The 27,185-nt window shown below is 44.9% G+C and overlaps 1 protein-coding gene across 1 annotated transcript; it reads right to left on the bottom strand.

The window, feature by feature from the left end:
- Positions 1-295: 295 nt before the first annotated feature.
- LOC131875946 (serine/threonine-protein kinase CTR1-like) lies at positions 296-27,185 on the bottom strand. Its single transcript, XM_059220685.1, has 3 exons — positions 26,906-27,185; positions 1,349-1,545; positions 296-1,198 (listed from the first exon to the last, which is right to left on the bottom strand). The coding sequence occupies exons 1-3, from the start codon at positions 27,183-27,185 to the stop codon at positions 320-322; spliced, it is 1,356 nt and encodes a 451-aa protein (XP_059076668.1). The 3' UTR covers positions 296-319.

Below are 27,185 nucleotides of genomic sequence, written 5' to 3'. Positions count from 1 at the left end.
TCTCTGCAACTTAATGGCGTTTTTATCATTTTTCTTTCGCTTGAAACATCTGATGCAAGAGTTTTAATCCTTTACCCTACCACGTGAGAGGGAATAATGGATTTGTTGATCATTGAATTTGTTTGAGAAATTCTTTAACTACTATAGCTGCTACCAGAGATTTCACATGGGGGAGAATGCTGGGGTTTATGGCAGATTGCCATTACTTCAATGCCTTTCCAACACCATGAGGGAGGAGAGGATGCTAGTAATTAATTTGCATTTGTTTGGTTCCCCAAAACCTCAACGCTGCCCTTTATATGCACGCCTTTGAAGAAAGTTATGACTTCCCACCATGAACAGGTTGTGCGGCTGAAGGCTTTAGCAATGCTGTTAAAGAATCCATAATATTTGAAACACTCGGTCGCTGTCTTGGGTCATTGGCCCAGCAAGCCTCAATTAAGGAAGCTATTTCAGGGTGTATATCTGGTGGAATTGCAAGCCTCCTGTTTTGAAAACCAACAACTCCAACAACCTGAGCTGGACTTAAGCCACTCCACAGTTGCTGCATAGTGACAAGTTCCCAAAGAATTACACCAAAACTATAGACATTAGATTTCTCATTGGATGGTTCATCACGAAGCACTTCAGGAGCCATCCATTCAGGCGTTCCTGCTGCAGATTTGGAAGAGATGAATGTATTTGCCTTGAATCGTGATAAACCAAAATCACAAACCTTCACTTTCCATGTCTTGTCAACCAATAAATTAGGAGACTTCAGATCTCGATGAATAATAGGAGGGTCATACCGATGTAAATAGTTTATTCCCTTGGCCACATCTAGTGCCATTCGCAATCGTCGCCTTTCATCCAGTAACTCCCTTTGTCCTGCTCTATGAATAAGATGATACAAGCTTCCCCTTGGTAAATATTCAGTCACAATTGACAAGTCGGGACGCTTTGTTACAACACCCATGAAAAGGACAACATTTGGATGTCGCAAACGTATCATGATTGCAACCTCTCTCAAGAACTCCTTAAGTTTCTCTTCATACAAATCTTGATCTATGAGGATCTTCACAGCAACATCCTTTCTTCTTTCAGCTGTTAGCTGTGGAATATTTAATCGAATTATATTTCCATCACTGCTTGGAGTTAAACGCAGATTAGACTTGCTAATGGCTTTTTCAATAGGCTTTACACTAGACTTATCAAATGGCTGAATCAAAAGAGAATTTCCTTCTGTCACACTAACTTGTGCAAGACTCTTGAGGCTGACAGGGCTTCCATAGTACACAACCTCAACTCAATCTAGTAGTGCTGGGCTTGATCTTCTTGTTCTTATTGAATTGAAATTTGATTTCATTGCCTCCAAAGTCTTACTCATCCTTTCCCTAGCATCTTCTTCAGTTAACTGCTTCTCCTCATATGTTTCTTCAGAAGTGGCACATCTATAAGCACCTGTTCTCACATTCCTTTTCTGTTGAAAAGGTCTGAGAATTAGAGATTTTCCAAAGAATCCATCCTTATAAGCCAGGGACCTTATGGAATAGGTGGAATTTTTTCCTGCAGGAATCATTACATGTCTACAATTTGATCCCACAAATGGTTTTACCCCATATCCAAAACCTTTGGAAACAATCGGCATCATTTTCGGATCATTAATCTGCATTTCACAACCTTCAGGCAATTACGCCACAATTTTCGCATTTAATCGCGAAGACGTAATTTTCAATGTGGTCAAAACACCTTTCTGGAGATCACTGTCTGACAGGCATGTACTTTGATATACAAGGATGACATCTACCAAATGGTTTCTCAAGATGAGTCCCGAGCGAAGAGATATTAATTTCCGAAAACGGTCAACTGGCTTTGTCGACACTGCGGACCTGATGAAGTCAATGTCCTGGCAACACATGATGCCTTTCTCAAAAATATCAAACGACCTCCGTAGGTCCTCAAATTTGAAACATAGGTACCTTTAAGTACATATTAAATCTTTGAATTCTCAATTCGATCACCAGACTGATAGGATGCAAATGGCATGCACACAAAAATGGCAACATTAACTGATCTAACACTGGAGTGCGGGTCACTGAAAATGATGGCAAAATGAGCTCTTTTGAAAACTGATCAAACGGATTGGTAGAGCCTTGAAATTTGAAACGTAGCTCATCATTTATACCAACATCAGCCCGGAACAAACATTATGGCATGACGCTTACTGAAGCAACTTTTACACTTATGCGAAACAGGGCTCCAACTAGCTGTCGAAACAGGGACTTACCAAAACATAGAAACTGCAAACGGAATCAGCTTCAAAAACTGAGCAAATGGATTCGTTAAGACTTGAAAATTTGCGAGCTCACTCACATTTATACATAGAATTGAATCCACTTTGAATTTCTTCATGACGATCAACAGGGCAAAAGATGTAATCGCTCAAAGTAGGCTACTCAATAAAATCTGCATTTGTGCCTAAAATGCACTTCCAGCTCACTCCTCAAAACGGGTACCTCATAAACTTCTCCAAATTGAATTCTGAAAGTTGCACATCACCGAATAGGCCAAATGAAAGGTGTGGGGCATGAATCCCGAGCCTTACCCTCTGAAAATCAACCGGCTCTACTTTGCCCTCTCGCAAACTAAGCCATTCAAACTGACTTATTTAGGTGCCTTTCTATCATACTGAGCAAAATTTTGAAATAGGCCTACAAACTTTGCCTCAATTTTAAATACTCCCAACAGACTCCTCGACCATTTTTGCTCATGCTAGTGCCTTTTCCGAACCCCACAATTCTTTCATCTTCTACAATGTGAGATTTCATGCCATAACTGTGATTAGTATCTCACTCTCTATTGGTGCTGTTGGAAAATCTGCACAGATAGGATTGCATACTCGGTTACCCGATGCGATGGAGGGTCCCACTCCAGTATCTGCTTTGATTCATGCAGCTACTACGGCAACAACAGGTGTTTCCATGATAGCATGGTGCTCCCCTCCATTTGAATACCCACCCACGATGTTATCTACGATTGCTTTTGTAGGGGCTATGACATCATCCTCCATGGAAACCACTAGAATATTACAGAATGATCTGAAGAGGGTCATAGCTTATTCAACCCACAGTCAATTAGGGTATATGATCTTTGCTTGCGGCATTCCCAACTATTCGGTTAGCATCTTTCACTTAATGAATCACACGTTTTCCAAGGCATTACCATCCTCGAGTGCAAGTTTGGTGATTCATGCCATGTTAGATGAGCAAGATATGCGCAAGATGGGGGGGCTTGCTTCCTCGTTACCCTTGACCTATGCCATGATGCTCATAGGCAGCCCATCCCCAATTGGATTTCCTTTTCTAACTGGATTTTATTCCAAAGATGTGATCTCGGAGCTCGCTTACACCAAATATACCATCAGTGGGAACTTCGCTTTCTGGTTAGGAAGTGTCCCTATCTTTTCCACTTCTCACTACTCTTTCCATTTGCTTTCTTTGACATTTCTAGCACCAACTAATCCATTCGGGCAAGACATCTTACGATGTCATGATGCACCCATTCCTATGGCCATTCCTTTAATCGCTCTAGCTTTCGGGAGTCTTTCCGTAGGATACTTGGCCAAAGTGTGACCCGTTAGCCCATAAGTACTATGACAAAGCGACTGTTGCTCTCCCAACATGATCGTACGAGACACCCACAATAAAAAAGAAGGGTTGGGGTGAACAAGAATTGGGGATTGGATGCGGGCGAAATTCCCACCAATGGCTGAGATGCTCAGTCGACTCTCGAAACCTTTGGCGATTCATGCACGAGTGAGCAGAAAAGGGAAGCGGAAAGAGGCCCTGGTGAATGCAATCAGTTAACAGGTGTAATCTTTGCCACTTGCCTGATAGTATTCAGTACTGACCACACTGAGGGACAGGGCCTAAAGAAAAGGACGGGAACGTGGGTGGCAGTGCGTTCCAATTTTTGGCCTTGCACCGAACATCCAATGGACCATGGACTAAACGGCCACTATCTAAAAGGACTATGTCCAAGTCATTCCGCACCCACAAGGTACATCCTACACCTATGGGCCACTATAACTATCCAAGAAGACACTCAGAACTGGAAGGAGACAAAAACCTAGTGGACCACTGAGCTGCAAGTCAACATGCATGCACAAGAGTAGGATTCCCCAAGAAGAAAGGGTTGCGGGTGGCTAAGAGGGCCCACTTGGAGACTTGGGATCTCAGCAGGCCTATCTAGAGGAGGGGCCAAAGCTTCATAAGTTTCATTTTGAGTCGGTAGGCTTGTGATAGATAATACCCTTAGTGTCCATTCGTTCCTGCATGTGTACTCCACCACTCCTTTTCAGGAATACCGCCAGAGGTCAAATAAATAAGTATCAGTATCGGCCATTGCCCCGGGGGGCCTAGAGCCAAGCCATCATTTTCATGTTATCGAGAACGTGCCAGGAACAACTAGAGATAGTGCGGCATGTAATCATACTCAGCTGCCTTACTATAACTACTAACTAGCTAACTATTAAGGGGTGGGGGGAGGTGCAAAAAGCCAATACATCCAACACCTACTGATTCAGAGCGTAACCCCTACTCAATCAACATCTGCTGCATTGGAAATATAACAAACTGATGCATTAATGAATTATTATAGCGGGCTCCCTACTATTTTATAGGCCCTACAATTCTATGGAGTGTGGGCCCCCTCCATAGAATTGTATTGGGTGGGTGAGTCCCCTACAATCAAGCTACCTCCCCTGGTTATGCCCCCATAGAATTGGCAGGGCCCTACTATTCAATTATTCTAGTAGGCATACATTAATTAAGGGGGCCCACACACGCCCCTACTATTCTATGGTCGAGACCCCCCTACCCCCAGCCGAATTGGGCAGGGAAGGGCTCAAATCTAGCAGGGCCTAGCCGAATTAGGTGGGGGGGGGTTAATTTGAGGAGTAATTAATGATGCCTACTAGCCCTTTAGATAGTAGGGGGCTAGCCCTTTGACATAGTAGGGGGGAGGGTATCGATATATCTGCTACGAAGGGGCCCAGGAAGGGGTGGGTGGGAGGCTATAGTTGATTCCCACCCACCTGGTATAACCCCCCACCCATCCCCACACACGTTCTGGGGATTATAGGCCCCAATCAACTATAGATGTGAAAGTTGCGAATAATGACTTGTTACGCAGGGTGATATCCCTTGTCTGTTGTGCCGTCAATTTGGTTTAGTGAAACCAAGCCACTACTAATGTTGTGTGGGCTCCTTTTCTCGGTTGGTAGCGTTGGTTCGGAGTGCCCAGCAGAGTTGACTCTCCCCTAAGCCCTGCTAGGGACTGAAGGGGGAACTCTAGCTAAGAAGCCTCTATCCAGAAAACAAGAGTGTTACTTCCCTCATATGTTAGCAATGATTAATTTTACCTTCTGCCTATTAGTCGAATTCGGGCTCCCTGAACTAATATAGTAGGGTGACTTCAGATTGCTAGCGGCTGGTATAAAAGTTATTGTTGTTAATGCATCGCAGTCAACGTTCACGCCTGTCAGCACCCCCTAAGGATAGAGGTAGGGCCCTAGGGAACTCCAACTTGTGTGATTTATTGGTTGGGTATCGCCAGTAATGTGATTTGGCTATGTGATCGGTTCTAAGCCTGCCCGGGAGTTGCCGGTTAGTAGCCTGCCTATGGGCAACACCATTCCCCGTCAGTCGGATGTATCCTAGTTGTCAAAGGGGTCACTCTAGTTCCTTTGGATTGAGAGTCCACAGCATCCCTACCAGTTCCAGACCCTATTCCAGGTGTGGATTCAGTGCTAGGAGTAGATTCAGCATATTTAGATCGATACTGGCATGGTTTTTAAGGGCTACTCCTAAGGGTGTACATTTCCATTAAATACAATAGCATGATGGGTCTGCCTGGGTTATCTATAGATCCTAGTCAGCAGAGCCAATAGAGGTTTAAGAGCCAGTTGATTGAGTTTATCCATAAGCAAAGCTACCCCTTTAGAATAGTAGGGTTGTTTCGGATCGATAGCTCATTGAAGTAGTAGTTATTGACCCAGAATTTGATGATCCAGTCGAAGTCCCAGCTTTATCAGATCATATTCCATATACAGGGGTTGGTGGGAGGAGATAGAGCAGATCCAAATCCATACCTTACAGTTTGAAAGGATACAGGTCCACTGGCAATTCCATTAGCAGTATACCTGCGGCATATCCAACAATAGTTCTATAGTGATGGAATTGGCTAGTGCAGACAATAGTTGTTAGATGGGTGAATGACTATTCGACATTTTTACACAATGTCGAGCTTGGGGAGATAATATCTTAGATGTTGATGGTCAAGGTAAATAAATAGTTGTGTGTAGGGCTTCACCGGCATGAGCAGAGCTAGTTCCTTATCGTCCTAGTTCGAGTTCCAGGCCCATCACATGTGGATCGAGACCCATCATTAGCGGTGGGGGCCAAGCTGGAGCCATAACCCATTGATGTTCTAAATCCAGATGTGGAGTCACTCGCAATCCCATATTCCATGGTATAGTCCCAGTTTCAAAGGATCCAGTCATTGACTCTTTTGACTGAGAACTGGAAGCAGAGCCCCTACTATTCTAATGGGGCCAGGGTTGGTTTAGCATATAGCCTTGGAAGGGAGGAACCCATCTAGCGGAACAAGTGGCAGAGTTTTTTAAGGGCACCGGTTCTTCCATGGCATGAGTAGTGGTACCCACAATTATGCATGGTTCTTCCCAGGTGTTACCATCTTAATCAGATGATGTGCTGAATATAAATCTAACCGCCCTTCTTTATATAGTTGAATCAACCTTGATCACTATAGCATGGGTAGTCCCAGATCGAGTCCCTTTACCATCATCATCAATGAGAGCATCATAAGTAGAGGTAGCAGAGCTAAAGTACTCGAGGGTGCCTCGATGAACCAGATCATCTCCCATATGCAATCGATCGAGTGGCCCTACTATTCTATTGTGGTCGATAAAAAATGGGACTCTGCAGTTGATCAAGCAAAGGAACGGCGTGGACATAGATGGGAGCAGAGAGGTAGGAGCAGAGGTATCACTCACATTCCCTACTACCACCTAGCCTAGATATGGATCCAAAGTGCATAGCATCTCTTCATGTTTAGTGGCCGGCCGGCCCCCCCTCTATATATTGAGGCAATGACATACGATAAAAGCAGGGATAGCACACCATGTGATTAACTAAGCGTGTTAACATCTCTATGTCCATCCAAGGTAGTGCATAAATAGAAGTGAGTGTGGGTAGCTCTTAGATTCAATTCAATTGGTTTCTAAGGTGCACTTGTGGCTAAGGATTGTCACCTTTGCACCATATAGCCCCCCTATCCACTCATAGCAGGGGGTTTTTGTTATAGATGGAAATGGTATGGGTAGCAATGGGAATGGAGATAGCATATGAGTAAGTTCTTATGTTCCAGTATCAGTCAATGGAGTTTACCTAGTTGACTTAGTTCATATGGTTGAAGGAGATCTAGTGTGGGGCAAGGGTGAGGCTCCTGCTCTGGCCAAGGGCCATGCATCAATAGCTCACCTAGACCGATCACTCACACTATTGGGCGAATCATATACCACTTGTGGAGGTGATGGAGGTGGGCCTCTAGAACTCTATGGTGGGGTACAGGTGGATTCAAAGGGGCCCCTTCTTTTATCTAATTGCAACGGTGTATGGGAATAGGCAATGAATCAGTGGACAAATCATAAGCACCCAGTAAATGGCATCAGCCCGCTAGCCCTTTAGAATAGTAGGGGCTGTTCTTTTATGAAGGACCTAGACTGATTAAGTTCTATCTACCAGGAGCACAGCTGGTGCACCTACCTCCTCCCACCCACCCTTGGCACCCACCATGGAAAGTATGGGTGGGGACTTCTCGCAACAGATAGGGCAGCACCCAGCTCGAGATCTCAAACATCCAATAGTAGTAATAAGGCTAGCATACTCGCCTATTCGGGACCCCACACCGTAGGATACAAGCACAAGGGCTTATGCTACAGCAGCCATAGAAAGAAGATCTAATGGACCTAGGGCTAGTCATCAATTCTAGCTTCTCCACTGACACCTCACTAAGTATAGTTGAGGGAGATTTATGGGAAAGATAGCTGAAAAGAACTCTTTTGATCAAGGCTAAAAAGAGTGCCCACCCTCCGGATCCCCATGGCCATTGCTGCATATGGAGAACTACTCAAGCAAGGCATACGAAATTGATTACAGGCAAGCTAGAGATCGCCCATTCCCATTTCAGCTACACCCCATACTAGCCACGGGGTTCTACCCATGGGAACCCCCTGCTCTTGATCCTGGCCAGAACTCTAACCGACGTTGTCATCTCCCCCCCATCTCCATCTAGCACCAAAATGAGGTGGTTCATCTCCTCATTCTCAAGCTTTGAAACTAACTTCAAGGATGGGTTCTTCCTAATTGGCTTGCATACTGGGGCGCTCTCACTGATCACATGTTTGGTTCATGAGGATAATCCTCGGCTAGTATCACGCACCTTCTTCCTTGACATAATTCCTTTGACCGACCCTAGCGTCGCCTCGTGCAGATGCTATTCCCTCCATCTATCCAAAGTTGTGATGTGATGTGAAGCGCGCCGTTCCTTGATAGGAGTGGTGGAGCAGTGACTTTGAAAGGCCAATCAGGGATTGGAGGAAGGGCCTCCCACCCACGCCGTGCGGCCCCGTTCCCGGCTCACGCTGTGGTTCACAGTCCAGAAGGAATAGATTGGCCCCTCAAATATATTATTGGGGATTTGGACCCCCTAGCCTAATAGTAGGGGCCTCCCACCCACCCTATGAATGGGTAGTTATCATCCTTAATGAGATATATTACTTCCAATAGGTAGCAGTGTTATCTCCCAACAAACGCACTCAGTTGGAGAAGTTTGGGTTGGGTGGGAATAAGAAGCTCATGGTCGGCATTATTACAGGTCAATCTTGAGAAGTAGCGGACAGATCCCAGAGCAACCAATCTTTTCAATCACTAATTGAGCCAGGGGCCCCTATCAACTAGTCCATCAATGGCCCAATCCCAGTCATTTCCTACGACCACATTGAACCCCATTGATCTGGGGGAGGAGTGAGGGAGGAATAGGCTTATTCATATATCGAGCGAGAACAGTGGAACTATAGTTGGAAATGAATAGGATGTTTGGGGGTGTAATAAGGAATGAGAAGAGGTTGGCCTCATGTTATTTTATCCAGTTGGAGTGGGGGGGAGTAGGCCCCCGCTTCTTATTCCCACCCAACCTAGATCTCATTCCTTATGAAATACTGTGTTGGAGGCCTGCTTTCCCCATCCAGATGTATGGTTCCAATGCAATTAATATCAGAATCAACCAAGTCTTGGGCCCCGCCACTTAATTAATCAGCCTGCTAGAGTAAGGATCGATCGGAGTTGAAAGAATTACGCTCCCTATTGAACCCTTCGAGATCCCCCATCTCAGACTGGGCACGCTTTGAAGTGGTTATATCCATCTCTCTGTCCCCTCCTCCATGTCCCACAGAGTTAAAACAACCATTTATATTTTTTCGTTCCCCTCCCAACAAAACCCCTTGTAAAAGGATCCTTCCAATCTCCTCAGTAATACTAGTTGCTGCTACTCAAACTTGGGATGGGGGGGGATGTCGAGTTGTGGGCATCTCTCATAGAATTCATTGGATTGGCAATAGTACCCTTACCCATGCCTCATCCATCATAAAGGATGGAGCCTAGCCTTGGCCTAAGAGGAGTTCTGATGTTCCCTTCTCCGATTATACAAACCAATCTGCGATCATGCTAATGGCATGAGTCTCGGTGGGTAATGCCCTACTGGGTATAACAACAGCCCCCTACTCATAGCCTTCTTAATGTTCATTTGTGGGGGAAGCTGCAATATCTCCAGCATGGTCAGGGTGCATCTGAATGAATGCCATTGGAACAATTCTTCCTTGTTTGGCCCTCTGCATCACCTTAGGGGTGTGCCCGACCCATCCATCTTTATGTTCATCTATCATTGGTGCTCGTCTCTCCGGTTGTCTATCGTCTATGCGTTATAGCCCATCACTCTAGCATTCCCTCGACAGAGACTGACAACAAGGAGATAGGTAGACTAGACAAATAGCTTAGCCAAGGCATATCTACTTCTACTTACGATACCGCCTATGCCATAGTGGGGTTTCAATTTGGAGGGGATGCTATTGACTATGGATGGAATTGGCAAGGGATGTTATGGACAATGGAACCTTAGAAGGAATGTTTCTCTTGGCTCTACCTCTCCTTTAGCTTCTTACTCACCACCCACCTAGCCCATTACAATAGTAGGGCCATAGAATTGTAGGGGCCCTCCCACTCGGCTACTAATATAGTTCTAAAATTCCCACCCACCCGCCTATCTTCATTGTGCACCGAGGAGAAGTGGGTGAACAAAATAACAGACAGATTCACCCCACCTCACTCCCACTAGATACGATAGGAGGTAGGCCCGGGCCCCAATCATCTAGCATCGATCATATAGCACCCCTTAACATCTAGGTCTTCACCGATCAGCGCATCAAGATCCAATCAACAAGTTCCCCGGTCATCCCCCCCTTAACTACTATTCCCTTTTGACTACCACCCCAGGCCCCCACTAAGCTTACCATTAGGTAAGTGAGGTGGGGATCTCTTCAATCTTAAATCGCATGGGCCATCAGTTCATCGAGCGCCTAAAGATATATTGAAGGGGGGCATCTCACTATCCATTATTCTCCAACTGCCCCCGGCTTCATCGACACCATTAGTCTATTGACCCGGGGACCTTTAGTAGGTTGGTTCAAGAGTTTGTGGGGTTCAAGAGTCGAGGTTCACACATAATGGAGAAAGTTGGTTAAAGATTATCCATAGCTATTCCCCAAGCACAATGGAGCGAGCGGAGTAGTCTATCTTCAATTCCTAGCTATCCAGTTCAGGGCATTTCTATTCGACCGCCCTTATTAATTAGCCTGCTAGAATAACCAAGGATGAGAGGGAATTTCTATTCGATGGAGATATGGATGCCCCGACCAAGACCAATAAAGATATTCCCCTACGACCAATAGAGTAAAGGAACATAAATAAAGATGGGCCCTTATGATGAACAACGACATCCAATTATGATCCAATGAATGCGGCCTATACCTCCCACCCACCCAATGTAGGAAAGATGCAGGCTCATGCCAACACCCCCAATGTCAGATTTCTTGGGGGGCCCCCTGTATAGAATTGGAGGAAGGTAGGGCCCCTACTATTCTAAAATAATTAGCTCACTAGTAGAACCCCCCACCCCTTCCTTTGGAGGACAGTTGTTGGGCGAACCCCCGGGAGGAGATAGTTGAAGGCCCCTTCCTTGCCAATATTGCCAGAGGTGAACTATAGTTTAGTTGCGGATTAGCCTATAGTTCCCACCCACCCAAATTATTTATCGATTGATACATCGATGGGCCACCTCACCTAGTCTAGTTAGTGGAGTGAATCGGTTCTAATGATTGATGGGCTTGACCACTGGATGGAAAGCCCCTACTATGGGGGTGCCCAGGCATAGGAAATGAATTGTTGGAAAGGAATGAAGAATCTCATTCCCAATAAGCCATCCCCCCACTATAGAGAGTTAGGGCTAATGAGCCCTACCTACCTCTGTGAGATCCCCCATTCAAAATTCTTGTTGTTGGATCAGATCCCTCCTTCCCTTCTGCCCTATAGATGTCATGCCCTACTATCTATAGGTGCCCCAGCCCCCCACCATTATAGAGTACGGAGAGTAGGGCTACCAAGTGGGGGGGAATTCTATAGAGGGGGGGTGGGGGGAAGGTGGTTCTCTTCTATTCTATACGTGATACAACCAGCCCCCCACCTCTCTATAATAGTGAGAAAGCCACCTCAGGGTGAGTTACTCTAGCAGGCTAATGAATTAGAGGTAGATTATGGTGTTGGCATGTTACATATAGAATCGAGCCCTATTATTCTATTATTCAATAGCTAGTCCCACCCCCCCCCCCTACTATGTCGAAGGGCCGGGTTAGGAAGGGGAGAGGGGTAGGTCACTAAGCAAGTCAGATATGCAAGACCCCTATTATAAAGTAACTCTCAACTTCTTATCCCTCCCACCCGATAGTTGACCGCATCTCGATTCTATATTACACATGCCCACCCCCCTCCAATTAGAGTTACTATTCAAGTGACCCCCCATAGAATTGTAGGTAGCCAAATAGTAGGGGCCCCATAGAGGTCGATGTGAGGAGGCAGATGTGTGGCATTTCTCGGATGGTTATTATGGTAGTATGGTATATATTTATCTATCCATACCAGTATCTATCTATACCAAATATCCACACGTATCTATTCATCCCGGATTTCCTATGCTCTACTTCTAGGGCCAAGGATCTAGCAGCTTAGAGTCATATGCTCTACTTCCAGGGGAAATAATAGACTCTACTTCCGATTTCCTATGTTCTACTTTGGATTTATCATATGCTCTACTGAAGAGGGATTATATAGTTGGCGAGATGTATAAGTGCTGATAGTTGGTGAGATCTCTACTTCCAAGCCAGGGAGGCCTTTACGAGGAACAACTTGATTAGAATTTCCCCGTGACTTGTGTATTGACGAAAGGGTGTACCCCACCCTACCTGCATGCAGCGCCAGATCCGACCCCCTCCCTCCATGGAATATGGATGGAATTCAATCTCGAGCGAACTACGCATGATAGTAGTGGAGCATCCTGATCGTAGGCAAGCAACAGGAAGGAATTAATATTGTGACTAGGTAAACTACCGATACACGAATCAGCCCACAACTTATATCTATCCATCTATCTATCTATCTATCTATATTATAAGGAGGGCTCCCTTAGCATAACCACCTATACTATCGTAAGTAGTACGCCACCACCCATACTGAGCCAGGGCGGGAAGGCTTCTCACCCTTCCGCATCACACACCACTACGGCTAGCACTACTACCACTATGATGGCAAGACAAGCATAGTATTAGATTATAGGGGGCCTACCCAATACATTAAGTTGCATGGAATATGATTGCCACTACTATACCCAAGGGCTAGAAGTGCTATCTGGGTGAGCCTCCTCTAGAATTCTTCTTCAGGCGAGAAGCGGGGCTAATTAAAGCAGCTATTTTGCACTTACTTTGAAAAACCTTCTCTTCTCTACTGGGGATAGGTTATTATTGAAAAGGAATACAGGTTCTAAGTCTTCTCTTGTAGAAAGAAGACTCGGCATATATTATGCCCCTTCCATTGAAAGTCGATCAAAGAAAGTGTTCCAGGTGATTGCCAAAAGTTTTAGAAAGGGAGGTAGTCCAATTATAGAGTTAAGTAATGAGCATAAAGGTAGAGCACGACTAAAACCACTTCTTCCCCATGGCGCATTTAAAGGTTCAAAGTTTACCTCTCTCTATGTTGGTCGAATCGATTATGTCTTTATGGCCCCTAAAGCAATAGTAAGGCAATCAGCTTTTTCCAAATCTCAACATAAAATGCCCTCTCTATATATAGAACTCCCAATAGGTGTATGTCATGAAAGCACTAACCTGTCGAAATGTTATTTTCCCCTATCAATTGATAGATCTCGATCGACACATTTCTAGGCAGCTATTTCATACCTTAATGGTCTTGTAAACGCTCTCACTCTAAAGAGAAACTTTTTCTAGATCTCGGCTAAACCAAAATCAGAGGTCTTGGCTCTCACCCCTGTCGGGCGATCTTTAGATATCTTCTGGTTGTAGTTGATTGAGAAATCAAATGGTACTTATAAATGTGCCCAGAAATAAATCTATCCATATTTCGTATCTAATCATGCTAGACACAAGAGCTTGTAGTTTGCAGGTTATTGCCAGTGCTCGGTGAATTCCACTCATTATTCTGGGCTTTCTTTACTATAATGTAGAACGCCGGTGTGGGTTTAGAATTTTGATAGAATACAAGGGTGAAATCTGTAATATGCAAAAGAATGGAATGGAAGGCAACGTCTGAGGGTCCATGCAACTCAGATCATCTTGTTGGTTCGGGAAGTGAAAATAGAAGAAGGGAACAAACTACTCTACCCATTCTGAGTGGGTAAAAAAAGACTCGGGAAAAAAAAGTGAGGTAGAACTCCATTCGGAGAAGGATGAGGGTAAAACTAGGTCTCTCATCCATTGATATTCTAGCATCACCTAGCAGTAGATGGGATATTCCAGCAAGTCAACCCCTAAGGAATGTAGGTATAGTAACGGTTGCAGTGAACGCTGGAGCGAACAACTAATCTTTAGGGAGAGGAAGTGCCATGAGCGCAACCATAGCAAATGTTGTTGTTTCGTAGGGAATTATTTGAAATGTAGGCCTCCATTTTCGAATGTTAGTGCGGAACTAACTTTACTTCATGGCCAAACTCGGGGAGAATAGCTATCCATCTTATCCAATGAAAACAAAACTCCTTCGACCAAAGGGGCGTTCTTCCCCAACCTCCCCCTATCAGTGCCTAAAGGCCCTATCCCTATTGGTTTGCCTAAATGAATTCCCTTTAAAGGTATTGGGGTGGGGATATTAATATAGGTCAAGTCTTTTTTTTGTTTCATTCCCTCAATTTTAGCTCGCACACGAGTGCTTAAACATTTAAGCCCTCTCGGTCGAGCGCTCTCTCTATCTTAAGTGAGCCCTCTTCCTTTCTGTCACTCTCCTACTCATGAAGGTGCTACTCTTGACCTCCTTTCCCATTTAGATGTGCTCCAAGTCTGTATAGATAGCTGTTGAGCATGATCCAACCACACCGGCATATCATCTCACTAGAGCGAGGGTCCATTGTGCCTACCAAAAATAATCATATGGTGCGATCACAGAGAATGAACCTCTCTAGTTTAGTTCGTGCAGGTGCAGGCCTACTGTATCCGAAGGAATCATATGGTGAAAAGCCCCCAGAGAATGAGCAGTTCAGCATTCTTCTTCGTTGCGTTTCATCCCCTATCACGGTTGAACCTTGCCTACTGTATTGGAAAGAATCATACATAATATTTGTCCACTAATTGATCCAAACTTGCTGTGGAGAGAGGACTCTTGACACCATACTGAATCCTTTGGGGTCGAAGGAATGATCGATCGAAGCCTAGAGTGAAGGCTATTATGCTTCCCCTCGGGCTTGTGGATAAAAGTATTCTTCCAATAGGCGCTGCTTGTTCACCAAGGGTCTATTGTTAATACTCCTGCTATGAGTGAGTGCTAATCTAATACTTCCTTTCTCGAATGAGGTGAAATCGAATAGTAGGGGCCTCCCACAACTAGAAAGTTCTCCATGATCCCCCTACCATTCTAGCCAGCGCAACAATAATATAATAGTAGGGGCTTCCCAATCGTGATAGCCTGAATGATAGTAGGGTAGGGGGGAATGTTACGTACAGAATCTAGCGGTGAATTGCCATAAACAAGCGTGCCCCACCGCCACCCTCGATAGACCTTTTTAGTGTTCTGTCTATGTGCACTTCATTTACTAGTTTAATTAAAACAACCATTTATAGCTTGGCATGTCTACGTTCAAAAGTGTTCCGTCCTACTATTACTACATTGTTGAGTTTTTTGAAACCATTTGTCAAGGCTTCAGTCTATAGAATATGAGTTTTAAGACACTACGTCATTATATAGAACATGAGTTTGGAGACACTAAGTAGGCTAAGCATTAGGACCAATTGTTTCTTTAGGTAGGAAATTGATTGCCCCTTTCCGCCCTTCCTTTTTATGATAAGATTTTCCTTCCTTCATTGATATCGTAGGAGGTACCTTTTAAAGAGATAGTCAATCTCTTTGTTGCAGATAAAGGGGGGAATGGTCTTTTGAAGCTGAAGACCATACTCTAGCATGTTAATTAATGAAGGTTTACTGGGAGGGAATAGTTATTGTGGGTGGTTGAATATCCCTATAGTTCCCACCCACCCGGATGATAGTTTTTTGGCATGTTACATATAGAATCGAGAACTCTAGCAGGCTAATTAATTAGGGGTGGGGCTTAATTAATTAGCCTGCTAGAATAAGGAGGAGATAGTTGTTTAATCACCCTACATTCTACCTTTTACTCCATCCATCGCAGTGGGACACACCTCTTTTATTGATTTTCTAGTGAGCCAGATTGGGTATTGCCTCCATTGCACCTAAACATGAGCATTGGAACACCTCTCTTGGATACATATATGAATATAGGGACATGGGTGCTAGCCGAGGAAGGAACCTGGAACTAGGCGAGGTAGTAGTCCTACCTCTGCTGCCTTCGCAACTAATAGGTGGCTACCTCCACTTCTATTGTTGGTGGATTAACAACCAAATCAATCCGATCAATTGCTCCTGCCACTGGTGGATCAACGGTCTCTACTGGTACTTGAATTGACTCGGATGCCAACTTGGATTCTTTTTTATTTAACTCGGTCAACTGGGCTGCATGCGCTCGCTATGAATCTATAACTGAATCTGAATCAACTCGATGCTTTGGGCGGCCTTCCTCTTCCTCATTGGGCTGATTCAACTGTCTCTACCTCTATTGTTTCTGCATCATCCCTAGAAGCAATAGCCTATGTCGGAATGGGGAGGGATCCTGGGTGGAATGGTGCTAGTTATAGGTAAATAACTAGCTATCAAATTGGTAGTAGGGATGTTAGGCAAGATAGTAACAAAGGGGTAAACTCGGTCAATAGGCTCCGGGACCGGAGGATCTTAAACAACCCAGGCTACTAGCTCTGCAAGTTTTACTATGGGATCAACTTATATGAGCTCTAAGACTGAAACAGAGCGAAGGGAAGCGAGATTTTGAATCATAGACTCTTCAACTCCTGCCTTTGATGAAGGTGTCGAAGAAGCTCTAGTTCCCGAGATGGCACACTATAGTTCTACACGAATGGGATCTGGGACTGGCACTAATGATGTTGGGGTAAAAAACTGGATAAATTGGAACTATAGCAACTGGGATCAATTGATCTGGAATAGGAAGGGATGTCATGGACTATGTTTCTCAATATTGATCCGGATCTGAGTCACTTGTGCCTACCTCTATGCATGGAACCAGGTGAAGGTGACACTGGTGCCTTCATCTTTGTTTATGGTGCCTACACCCTAGCTTCCTTTATTACCTTTTCCTACTAGTATAGATGTACATCCCTTAACCTAAATGCTAGGGCTAAATTCCTTAACTATATGATGCACCTATCATAGGCATGTACCCCGATAAAGAGCCAAGATCGATTGGTTTGGGATGTGCCCGGTTGGTTGGGTTGGATCTTTCGCCTGTAATTGATCTTTCAAGAGGCACACCAATTGATGCGGATCTCATTATTATGAGATAATACACCCTTAATAGGACCTTATTAAGATTACCAATTTAGATTGACTAGGCTTACTGCCTATTGGGCCTATTGGTCTTCCCTTTTACAGGCGTAATTTTCGGTTTGTCGGGCCAACCCCCACTATTCTATGGCATAGGGAGATAGTTTTTTCTCAATTGATTAGGTTTAGGTGGTGAATCAACTATAGTTTCTCTGGATCTGGATCAAATGCAACCACTTGGTGAACTGGCATGGGATCCCCCTGGCATGAGATCTCCAATGAATGGGACTGGAAATGGATGAGGCTATGGCTATCAAAATGCCCTACTAACAGTTGTTGATGCCACCTGCTTCAAATGATACCTCTGCTGTTGCTTTTACTCAGTCATCATATGCTGGTGGACTCTTTAATTGGTTTTAGAGGCCAGCTTAGGTAAGCCCCAATAGAAGGGGTGAACCCGAGCCTCTCCCCTTTCCCACGAGCCCAGGGCGAAGCCTTACCCTTGAGTAACTCTAGTTGCCCCAGCTCAGTATGACAACTATTTTCGTCTCAGCCTTTAGGATGATCATCTCAGCCACTGATCTATCAGCCCCTGATCAAATAGTTACTTATGCTCTAGGAAGGACTAGAGGAACTAAACATAAGTTGAGTTTCCTCGGATCGAATTGTTAGTTACGCTAGAAGAGGCCCGAGATAGAGGCATCTCATTATGATTAGCTTTGATTAGACATCTTTGGTCTCTGACATCTAGCTCTGGGAGAGGGGTAATGCAATGAAGGGCCTAGATACATGGGCCTCAGGCTCCACTGGTGGTGCTTTTGTGCTGACACCTGAGTGCGATCTCGGAGAACACTTGTATTATCCAAATACTGCAACACATACTTAGAACCCCGAAGCACCCCAATTAACCTACCCTGAACAACCAGAGGAATCCAGCCTTAGGATAGAGGAAGCCCTAGAACGGATGTGCCTATGTACCACATGAGTCCCTCGGGTTTAAACTGGCTCCTTGCAGCATAGGGGTATACTCCATATTCGATAAAAGGTCCTTGGATGACTTCCTGCCCATAGTGGTGCCGAGTATCATTAGTTGAGGTGGGCTTTGCTAGTCAAATCATAGGGGACCATTCCTATAGTTGAACCTGTGGCAGTGATGACCATTTTGATAGCCATACTAGGGGATCAGTGTATAAAGTATGCCAGCATCCGAACTAGTTTCATATCCAATCCCTGTCCCAGACCCAGTTGACCCAAAGATAGGAACATAGGCGGTTGTCGGGCCCTGAAGCAGAGCATGCAGCAGTAGTAAAAGCATAAACTTCTTTGGCAATAGGAGCTAACTACAGCAGTTGATTCACCAGAAGCACAACTATAGGAAGGAAGGAAGGTTGTAGTTTAATATCGATATCGATACCCAGTAGTTACTGTTTAAACACCCTGCCTCCCCTCTACTATCTATAGTTGACCAATTTACTAAGTTGCATTTTCAGTCGATTAAGTTTACCTGGCATAAGCACTAGCAGTCTGTCCTTTTCCATCTCACAAAGAGTGAGGCATCTTACAGCTACCACCTCACTCCTTTACATTAGCGGGTGATATCTTAACACTTTGATCTAGGAAGGATCTTTATGTCCTTCAATCAGCACATGGGGGTCTTGGCATGGGGCGATTCAATATTGACTATACCAGTAAACACTCGAGTCCCTGATGCTATGTCCAAGTGAAAAGAAAAGTGACCCAAAGGTGAGCAAGGCCGCCGAGCCCAAACCCAATCCATGCCTAGTTTTCCTCATCATTCTCAATCTGTCAAGATGAACTACAGTTTAGTTACCCTCTGCGCCCCAATGGTCTGGCATACCTTGTAATAACCCAATTCAAGAGACGGATGACACCCCCTCGACATTCTATGGCCGTCTTAACACTATCCCCCTCGACATTCTATGGGCCTAAGATCAAGATCCCACCCAATTATATGGGTCGTCTCTTATCCGTCTCAATGCTAGCCCCCTTGACATTCTATGGGCTGTTTCTCGATCTCCCCCTCGACATTCTATGGCCGTCTCTCGATCTCCCATCGACATTATATGGGCCATCTCAATGAAGCTAAAGATTCGTCTCTTCATATGCTCCCCCTCGACATTCTATGGCCATCTCTAAATTTGAGAGACATATTCCACTGGCTGCCCTACAACATAATGTCGAGGGGGGTAAGGGGGGCACCCTACAAAAGCTTCATCAGAATAATGTTGCCGGTTTCTTTGACATTTAATCTATATTCTATAGGTAACATGCTCGGCTTCTAGTATGGTTCTATTCTACCTCCCGAGGGGGCGGCTGGTGCTTTTAGGAAGTTCTCTACCATAGTTCCTACCTCAATTCAGACAGACTAGATATTAGGTAAAATGACCACAATGAGAAATTCATATTATGACTAGAAATTTCATTATTAGCTCCTTTTGCAACTATAGAAAGGGGGGCCTTACATTTACAATAAAACCCAAGCTCATAAGCTCGCCCATTAGCCCTCCAGTATACCACTCTATAATACCCTTCCTTAGCAAGCCCTTAGTCCACCTGCTAACACCGGAGGCAATCCTAATGCCGCAAATAAAAATCCGGATCCCCCCCCCCCACCTCCGCTGTTAGAATAGCTATAGCTAGGTAGTTTCCGATCTTCCTGATATGACTGACTGCATCTGGGTATGGGCCCGACTGACTAGACTATGATGCTTGACCGGGCATTGATGCTTAGGCACTGGACCACCGGGCCACCAGATTGGCCACCAGCCCCAACTCCTAATGGCGGGCGGTGGGGCATTGATCAGCCAAAATCCCACCTTGCATTGGAATCAACTATTGTTGGGTGGGGGGGAACTATAGGGTGCTTGAGGATGCTAATAGTTGCCCCCCACAATAACAACTAATCTACCTCAACTGCTGAACATGTTAAAATAGTAGGGGGTTCTAGGCGTGAAAACCCCCGGGTGTGCATGAGGGCCCCTACGGGCAGGGAACCCTATGATTCCCACCCACTACCATGGCATCAACCTGCTAGAGGTTGCCCTTTGTTCCCAACCCACCCCAGTTCTCAGGCCCTATGGCTTCTTAGCCAGGGGTAGGGTTAATTCAAATAGTCAAAAATGAATCAGCCCGCATCAATAAGAGCTAGAATCGAGGGGGGGTGGGTGAATTAATTGGTAGGTCAGGCCAGGGGGGTTGGGACTAGCTATAGTTGCCTTTCTATTCTCTACTTAATATGCCCCCGGGTGGTAGGGTGGGTGGGCATGTTACGTATAGAATCTATTCAATGTCAAGGTCCAACAATTGCCTATCACCTATCATTCTTGTTATGTAGGTCACTCCCTCTCTTTGAACCTTTGTCCTCCTCGCAAATGGTAGATAAACTGCCCTATGGTTAATGATTGCAACAACTGCGAATTTCTCCTAAATACCACTCTGTATGTAGAGTTAGCAACCACCAACTCCAACCATTAGAGCGAGAAACAAAGGCCCTATCTATATCTATCGGGACCCCTATCTATATCTATGGTGAGTAGACCAACCACAAGAACAACCAACCATGCCCTCTTTTCTCTCGATTGTCATACCACCAACCCCATCTATATCTATGGTGAGTAGACCAACCACTAGATAGACCCATCATGAGGACCAATTGACTAACCACTACCATGAACAAGGACCCATCTCAACCAACCTACTGCAATCACCATCCTCTGCCATAGAATAGTAGGGGCCCACCCCGCTTCACCTTTGCCTCTCCACCGACACTAATGCGACAGCACTAAAGATTGGGTGGTGTATTGAAGCCCTCCCCCTTCAGTCAAGCTTATAAAACATACGTTCTGTCTCGCTAACTATATCTCCCTCCCACCCATCCATCTCACATTTTAGGTTTGGCATGGATCGCAACCAATAGGGGATTAATTAGTCTAAAAGCCCTCCTTTCTCTCGATTGTGCTTCTATGTCAAAGCATTCCAGACAAGCCTTACTCACCCTCGATTTCTCAGCTCATTGATTGGTTCATCTCATCATCGATTTCTATCTATCTGGTAGCCCCCACTATAGATAGGCAGTTTGCTCACTATAGATAGATAGGTGGATCAGTAGCTGATAGATCGAGCCCATTATCGGGTCCCCCACAGTTGCATCGAATAATAGTTTGATCCCATCTCTTCTTCCCCATTCCCCATACCCATTCCTTAGGGGTTGATGCTTCATTCATTGATGGATCCCACACTTCCCTAAGGTGGACCATTATCCCACACCAGATTTATCATGCTTCTTACCCTAGCAGAACCGATTGATGATCCAGTTGCTTATCAATCCCAGTGGCCTGGTCTTTGCCTAGAAATCTGTACTTGGAACTGAATACCGGGGCGCAGAAGATCTTGATTTAGTTCTCTTTCTTGGAGCCATGTTTGCCAGAACCCATAACTCTATCTGCTACCTCTTATAACCATGCCACCATCCCTCCTATGGAGTGCCAATAGCAGCAGTTGCATTTGATTTGGTTGATCGAGTTGACCAAGGCACGATTTACCAGTGACAGTAGAATGCGTGGCCACTCCCCATCTGAGCCATGCACCTAGAGTTACTATTCCCACCCACCCCAGCTCCAGGGTCAGATCGGCCAGGAGCAGATCATGGGATGGTAGAGAAGTGCACTTGGCTTTGAACTAATTGATTTTGAATCAGTTCTCCCCGATACAAAGGCAGGAGCATCAGGTGATAAAGGGATAGTTGTCCCAGTTGCCTGAGCTGATTGACTCGAACCAGTGAATTTTCAGTCGTGGTTTGGGAGCCATAGGAACTAGGGAACACATAGGCATGGGCTATGGGTAATAGCACGCATCACCAAGTACAGCCCCAGGTTCGCTTCGCACGGTTCTGCCTATCATTTATTTAGGGTGAACCACCGTTCAACATCATATCATATATAGATTAGATGCAGATCAAGTTCACCATGTAGTAGATTCTCCAGTTCCATTCATTGGAGATCCAAGGCCAAGAGTGGAGCAGATCTATATCTAGTCCCATTCGATGCCGATCGATCCAACACTGGTCGCATAGCTACCAACCCCAAGCGAGATACTAATCGCCTTCTTCCATGTCGCATCTCCCTGCCTCCTTTCACATCACACCTGCTTAAGAAAAGAACTACCATAGACTCGGTTGGGGCCCTCCTGCCATAGACTCAGTTAGGGAGCCCATAGAATAGTAGGGGGCTAGAGTAACTAATTCTAGTTACTAGAAGAACAATTCTAGTTGCTAGAATATGCTAGCCCTCCCCCCAGCCGACTCAACCTAACAACATTTTATGGTAGGGCGAGTAGTCAATTAATGCCTATAGAATAGTAGGGCATTAATAACTTGCACTCGATAGTTGCTAGAATCACCCATAGACTCGGTCGGGGAATAACAACAATTATAGTTGCTAGTCTCGCCCTACTATTCTAAGGGGCTAGCCCGGGGTAGGAATCTTTCTTCGATGTATCAATCTTATGTCGATGTTGATTCAGTTGTATCACGTCTATAATACATCTATCATTTAATTGATGATCTAGTCATTGATAACCATTGATAGGTGGCATCCATTATAGTAGCCGCTCAGAACCAACTAGGATTCACATCATATTACGTAGATAATGGATGTTGGAAGATGCCAACTATATCCTCCAGCATAGAATAGTAGGGGCCCACCAGTAAAGCCCCTACTATTCATATGGCATCGAAGGAAGAGGGCCTGTGAATTTATATAAGAACTAAATCGGAGTAGTTGGAAGAAGAATTGTCCAAGGAGATGGATGTTTAATGAGTGGATGTACTAACTTCATCCAGGATTGATCGGCCTTTCGCTCTCCGCTCACAGCCCAGTCGTCTGGCCCTATGTCTTCCCCACAGCCGCTACTACTCTATTCACTGGTCTTCATGGGTGGCTATATATATATGATATATATATGGTTGGCCCAATATCAATATCTGAGGGGGCCTCTCCCATTGCCAACTAGAATAGCCGCCACCCACCGTGATAGGATGAGGACATTTCACCCCCTTGGGGTACTTGATCGATAGTTACAGTTATGGGGCGACTATCCAGAGTCCATCAAGATGAAAAGATTCTATACGTAGGGTACCCCCTGCCCACCCACTACCCACTCATATGGGTTGGGGCCCTATCTGTATCTGGGGAAACTATAGCTATAGATTTCTCCCCTTCTCTTTCGTATATGGGCCCGGGGATCCATATCCATCTGATGAGTTCTATATAGAGTATAGGGCAGTAGGCATTGGCATTTCTAGTTAGATCAAAAACTACACTACATGAAAGGAAAAAAAACTCCCTCCCATCTATCTCCTCCCACCCAGTCCCCACCCCTTTAGAATAGTAGGGATCTACTGACTACCTATAGAATGGTAGGGGCTCCATAGCCTCCTCCTGCCAGCTGCCCTCCAAGAGGTATATTCTCGTAGGGGGTCACCCTGCTTCCCAACTCGAGTTTCCCACCCAACCCGCATAGTTCTTGATTCTAGCAGGTTTATTAATTAGGCAGAGGTAGATTAACTAGGGAACTCTAGTTGGGAATCTCATTCTCGGGTGCACGAAAATCCCCTCCATCAGTAGCTAGATATAGGTTTATGGTGTAGGATGGACCACTTTTCAGATCATTGACTCATTCGGATTACCTGGTGACCGCTGGAGATGGGGCAAGGTAGGAATGAGAAGAAGTTGGTGCGTGGGATGGGTACTTGCAGCAGTAGTAGATGAAAGACTCATATTTTGTGTTGGGGAGGCCGACTCGACCACTATTGCTTCCCACCCACCCACTACCATAGAATAGTAGTGGCCCCCCCACCCAGAATCCACTCAACCAATGAGCAGAAGAGTTCCGGGTATGGCATCGCCAGAGAGAGAGGTGTGAGAGGCAGGAATTGGAGAGGTGGGATACTAATTTGGTATAGACTACTTTTTATCGCGTGCACCTGAGAGGGCGAGAAGACAAAGAGCAAGGATCTCATGTTTTGGACTGCTCGGTGGAATAGTTGGACATATTAAAGCAAGCAAGCCTCTTCCCTTTCTTTCACTTCCCCTAGATCGGTTCCCCACTTCCCAACTAGATAGATAGTCATACATAAGCCCATCCAATCTCCAACTGGGAACCCTATGATATGATTCCCACCCAGAATTAATTAACCTGCTAGAGTAAGAGAATTAATCAGTAAATTACTATGTTCATTAATAAACTTGCGAGAAAGTGAACCATAGAACTATATCTTGGGGGGGGGGGGGCGCTAGAATAAGCTAGAATAAGCAACTATAGTTTCACACCCTGCATGCATACCCAGGCAACTATAATTCCCCTTCCCACTTATTCTAGCAGGGCAGGTTAATTAATGAATGGCTCGTCCTACAATTCTATGGTACTGATTAATTAGGAACGTCAGGAGGCCCTTTATGTTCCCACCCTGCTGCCCTTTCTTGGTAGTCAGTAGATTAAATGCTTATTCGCCCCTTAGAATAGTAGGGCTAGCGGGATTCTTTTAGCAAGAATCATTAATTTAGGTAGGTGTCCCGGCTATAATAGTAAAGTAGTTCATGAACACCCTGCTTCCCAACGGATAATTTCCCCTTGATTCTAGCCCCCTACTATTTGAAGGGTGCATTAATGAACTGGGCTAGCCCCTTAAGATTAATTAACTTGCTAGAGTAAGGGAAAGCGAGCTAATTAATTAGGGCTAGCAAGTAGGGTATAGTTATGAACTGAGGCCATTAGAATTAATTGACTGATTAATAAGGGGCTTGACTAGAGGGAATCATTAGTTGTTATGAGCAGATTAATTGACTGATTCATTATTCTAGCAGGTTTATTAATTGACAGTACTAATCGGTGGGAACTATAGTTGGGCCCCTACCATTCTATAGGTAGTCGGTATAGTTCTATAAGTTTTGGGCCTTTGTTCCCACCCATCCTATTTCTCCTCGGGCCCCTACTATTCTAAGGGATTCGATTCCATAACAAGAATGACTTCTGCAATTATGAGAAATTGTCTTGCATTCCCCATAGAATTGTAGGGGGCAACTTTAGGGTTTAGTGGTTCGTTAATCCATATTCAATGTGGAGCCATGCTTTCCTTTCCAAGGGGTTCAGCCTGGCATCAGCTGCATTTCCACAACATAATGACGAACCATAACTCTAAAGGGCAATTTGAGGAGACAGAGAACCTCGGGCCCCTACTATTCTATGGGCCAACTACCCGAGAAGGGACAAGTCAAAGCAAAAGGAGTGGAAATGAACCAGTCTACATTGGAGCTAGAGTAGAGGAGGGGTTCCTTAGCGAGCTACCATCATTTCATTTAATATGGATTAGCAACATCAGCTTGCATGACTCCTAGTTCCCACTCTATAGATGAAGGCATTGATTTGAAGAACCACTCTTCATCCCTAATGAGTCCCCCTTGCCCCCATCTATGGGGGTTGCTATGGCCAGATGTTTCAGAGGGATAAAAGTAAAGATCAATTTCCCAAACTACTTCTTCACCTATATCTCTAGGTCTAGCCAATCTCTGACTGGATAACCAATGATGATCAAAGGGACTCATCATTCAAACATCCATTCTCTCCCCCTTTAGTCAAGCTTTCTTTCTTACCTAACCGCCATTGGTCTTTGCTGCTTTGTTCCTGGTGGAGACTTGATCCTGAATGAAACAACTATCGATGAGCCCCACCCCCGAGGATAATCAACCACTCTAGGGGGGAAAATGACTCCTGTTGTTTGCTCTCCTCTCCTTTCATCTGATTCCAAATCTCACTCCCTTTGGCCCTTCCTTTTCATTATTGTTTTCAAGCAACCTATTTTTTTTCTACCCTTCGGTAGGCTTGACATCACCAACTCTTATTCCTATTATAAGATAGTGGAGATCTTCCCCTCTCACAATTATATAAAAGAAGGGCAGAATGGAGCCATGATCAAAACTGGCTAGATGCCCTTCATCCTCTGATGCCATAGAATAGTAGGGGCCCACCCCTATTAATCAGCCTACTAGAGTAACCCACCCTCACTCCACAGGCAGTCGGTTGGATGTCCTCGACCCCAACTATGTGCCCTAGAATAGTAGGGGCTCACTCGATTCTAGAAGTATTTTACTAGCAGGCTTCTTATTCTAGAGCCCTACTATTCAGCAAGGGCTAGCGGTCAATTAATGCATAATTAATTAGCTTGCTAGAATATGCTAGCCCTTTAGAATAGTAGGGGGCAAGAAAGCCCTCGACATTTGATGGTAGATTAATTAGTACCCTACTATTCTAATTCAATTAGTGCCCTACTATTCTAATTAGGATCAACTTGCACTAAAATTGATCTAGAATCGAGCTCGCCCTATAATTCTATGGACCCTACGAATGAATCGATTTATTTCTTTTTGCCCATAGAATAGTAGGGGTTGGTTCAATAATGAGAATTTCTAGCTAGGGATGGAGACCGCTAGCGGTAACTGCTTCTCGGTTGCTCAACTTCAAGTTTCCTTCCGAACTTCTATCTTCAAGGAGTCACTCAATTCAATCCGAACTTCTGTCTAGATACTTCATACCAACTGTTTCCCTCCCAGAGCAGAGCAAGTAGTCCAGCGAACACACGAACTCCTCTCCACCTCTGTAAGTCAAGCTAAGTCCCTCTCCAATCAGATCAGTCCACTTGGGGTGAGCTAAGTCGAGTCCTTTCTCATCTTCAGAGTTGGGGTGGGAAATGGAGAAATCACATGCTTGGATCCAGCTATCTTTCGAAGGAAGGAATATTGCCAGTGCACCACATCCCTTGGCTTTTACCACCATCTGTCTATATACTAATACCATCCAAACTGAAGCAGGCAT

The sequence above is a fragment of the Cryptomeria japonica genome, chromosome 5 (assembly GCF_030272615.1).
Source record: "Cryptomeria japonica chromosome 5, Sugi_1.0, whole genome shotgun sequence".
Taxonomy (NCBI): Eukaryota; Viridiplantae; Streptophyta; class Pinopsida; order Cupressales; family Cupressaceae; genus Cryptomeria; species Cryptomeria japonica.
The sequence above is the reverse complement of the archived record's forward strand: the minus strand, read 5'-3'. Positions and strand labels throughout refer to the sequence as shown.